This window comes from Fonticula alba, assembly GCF_000388065.1.
Source record: "Fonticula alba strain ATCC 38817 unplaced genomic scaffold supercont2.8, whole genome shotgun sequence".
Lineage (NCBI taxonomy): Eukaryota > Rotosphaerida > Fonticulaceae > Fonticula > Fonticula alba.
The window spans coordinates 1284573-1286860 of NW_009242978.1; the positions used below are offsets into that span (position 1 = coordinate 1284573).

Below are 2288 nucleotides of genomic sequence, written 5' to 3' on the forward strand. Positions count from 1 at the left end.
GGGGGGGGGGGGGGGGGGGGGCGATCAGGGGTGGCATACGCCGGGGTCAGGGTCACGCTGGAACGTCATCTGGAAGGGAGGTTCTGCAGGGCTAGATGCCTCTTGACGCGGGGTGTTTTCTTTGTCTCCCTCCCTCCCTCTGGGCCTTTTTGCCGGTCTTGTCCTCGTACCGGCCCATGTGGGTGCCCTTCTCCACCGTGTCGGCCCGGTTAACCATCAGGCTGTAGAGATTGGATGTGCGATCGTGATTCAGGCGTGTGATGGCCTGGCCCTTCCAGCGTTGTGTCATGCTATCGTTCCAGTCGCTGTACTCCTTGTCCAGGATGATGATCCAGACTGGCGTGATGGGAGGGGGGGAAAGCCGCGCAGACCCCCCAGCAGGGCGTCAGAGAGAAGAAGGGAGTGCAGCATGTTCGGTGGATGTGCGATAATTTGTCCCGGCACTGCCCCCGGGAGGGCGGATGTAGGGGCGAGCTTGTCATACGCACAGGAGGTGGTTTCATAGCCGCCCGGGGGGATGACGCCACTGGAGCCGCTGCTGGAGTCGGAAGTGCTACCAGCATGGCTGTCACCGCTGGAGGAGGAAGAGGCGTGCTCGGATGAAGAGGCATGCTCGGACGAGGAGGCATGCTCGGACGAGGAGGCATGCTCGGAGGAGGAGGAGCCGTGTCCCGAGGAGGAAGTCTCATGCGAACCGGAGCCGGAGCCGGAGCCGGAGCCGGGATGCGAGTCGGTACCGGAGGCGGAGCCCGAATGCGAGCCGCTCATGCTGCTGTCAGTCGGGGCGCTGTGGGATTCGCCATTGGAGGCTCCCTGGCTGCCTGAGACATCATCCGACTCGGAATCCGAATCTTCACCCGGTGGCAGGACAGTGGGAGCATCGGTGGGCGCCTCGGTAGGGAGCTCAGTCGGGGCGGTAGTCGGGGCTTCAGTCGGAGCGGCGGTCGGGGCTTCAGTCGGAGCGGTAGTCGGGGCTTCAGTCGGAGCGGCGGTCGGGGCGGCGGTTGGAGCAGCGGTCGGTGCCTCAGTCGGGGCGGCGGTCGGGGCGGCGGTCGGGGCGGCAGTCGGCGCCTCGGTCGGAGCGGCGGTTGGAGCAGCGGTCGGGGCAGCGGTCGGCGCCTCGGTCGGAGCAGCAGTCGGAGCAGCGGTCGGCGCCTCGGTCGGAGCAGCAGTCGGAGCAGCGGTCGGCGCCTCGGTGGGCTCGACAGACGGACTCTCGGAGGGCGATTCGCTCAGGGGAGCCTGGCCCTCGGAGGCCCGCTCAGTGGGCTGGGGCCGGACGGGTAGCCGTGGGACCTCATTCACCGTGCGGTCGCCATCTATGTTGTGGGTTTCCCCCAGCCCCACCGGACGACACGCGGCACATCGACGGTTAGGCGGCGCGGCCGGAACAGGGAAGGGCACATGCACGGGTCAGGGTTAGTGGCGACGGGGCGGCTGGCGATAATTCGGCCCAGCCAATGGCCCAGCTGGCGGATCTTGCTACGCACCGACATCCTCGAGATGCTCCTCGAAGTCTTCCTCCGAGCCTTCGAGGGTGGCCGCACGAACCGGGCCCTTGTCCTTGGGGGCCACAGGCTTGGAGGGTCGAGGGACGATGGTGGGCAGGATGGTCGGGAAGAGAGTGGGCTTCGGCTGGGGGGCGGTCGGCTGGGGCGGCACGAGCGTCGGCCGGGGGATCAGCGTCGGATGGGGCTCCGGAGCCGGGGCCGTGGGAGGGACCGGGTCCTCGGTGTCCGGCGGCGGGCGTAGCGTGGCCGTCGGCATGGGCACCCCCTCGGAGGGCAGCGGCTCCGGGGACATGGTCGGCATGGGCTCGATGGTGTCCTTGGCCGGTGGGCCGGCGGTGGGCATGGGCTCGATGGTGTCCTTGGCCGGTGGGCCGGCGGTGGGCATGGGCTCGATGGTGTCGTCCTTGACGGGCGGCGTGGCGGCCGTGGGCTCGGGCTCGGGCTCGGTCGAGGGGGTCGACGGGCGGGGCGGATCCACCACCTCCTTTTCGGTGGGCTGCTCGGCCGGGCCATCGGTCGAGCCATCGGCCAGGGACCCGCTGCTGCCGGCGCCCAGCTCGGCCGTCGGGATTTTGGGGACCTTGGGAATGGAGGGCACTCGTGGGATGGTCGGAACCGGCGGCACTGTTGGCACCGTGGGGATGGGCGGGATGGTCGGGATGAGGGTCGGGTTCTCCGGGGCGTTGATCTCCTTGGTCCCCGGGTCGACCGTCACCGTGGTGGGCATGACACTGTAGGGGGCCAAAGGCGCGGGCGCGGCGAAAGGGGCCTCCGGAG

At 69.1% G+C, this 2288-nt stretch overlaps 1 protein-coding gene across 1 annotated transcript in view; it reads right to left on the reverse strand.

The window, feature by feature from the left end:
• H696_04946 (hypothetical protein) overlaps positions 1–2288 on the reverse strand; it is a gene marked incomplete at its 5' end in the record, with an annotated part of 7516 nt that overhangs the window by 4763 nt on the left and 465 nt on the right. The window contains 3 exons of the mRNA XM_009498812.1: positions 171–336; positions 489–1319; positions 1491–2242. Coding sequence (XP_009497087.1) covers positions 171–336; positions 489–1319; positions 1491–2242 — 1749 coding nt within the window. The remainder of the gene's footprint in view (positions 1–170; positions 337–488; positions 1320–1490; positions 2243–2288) is intronic.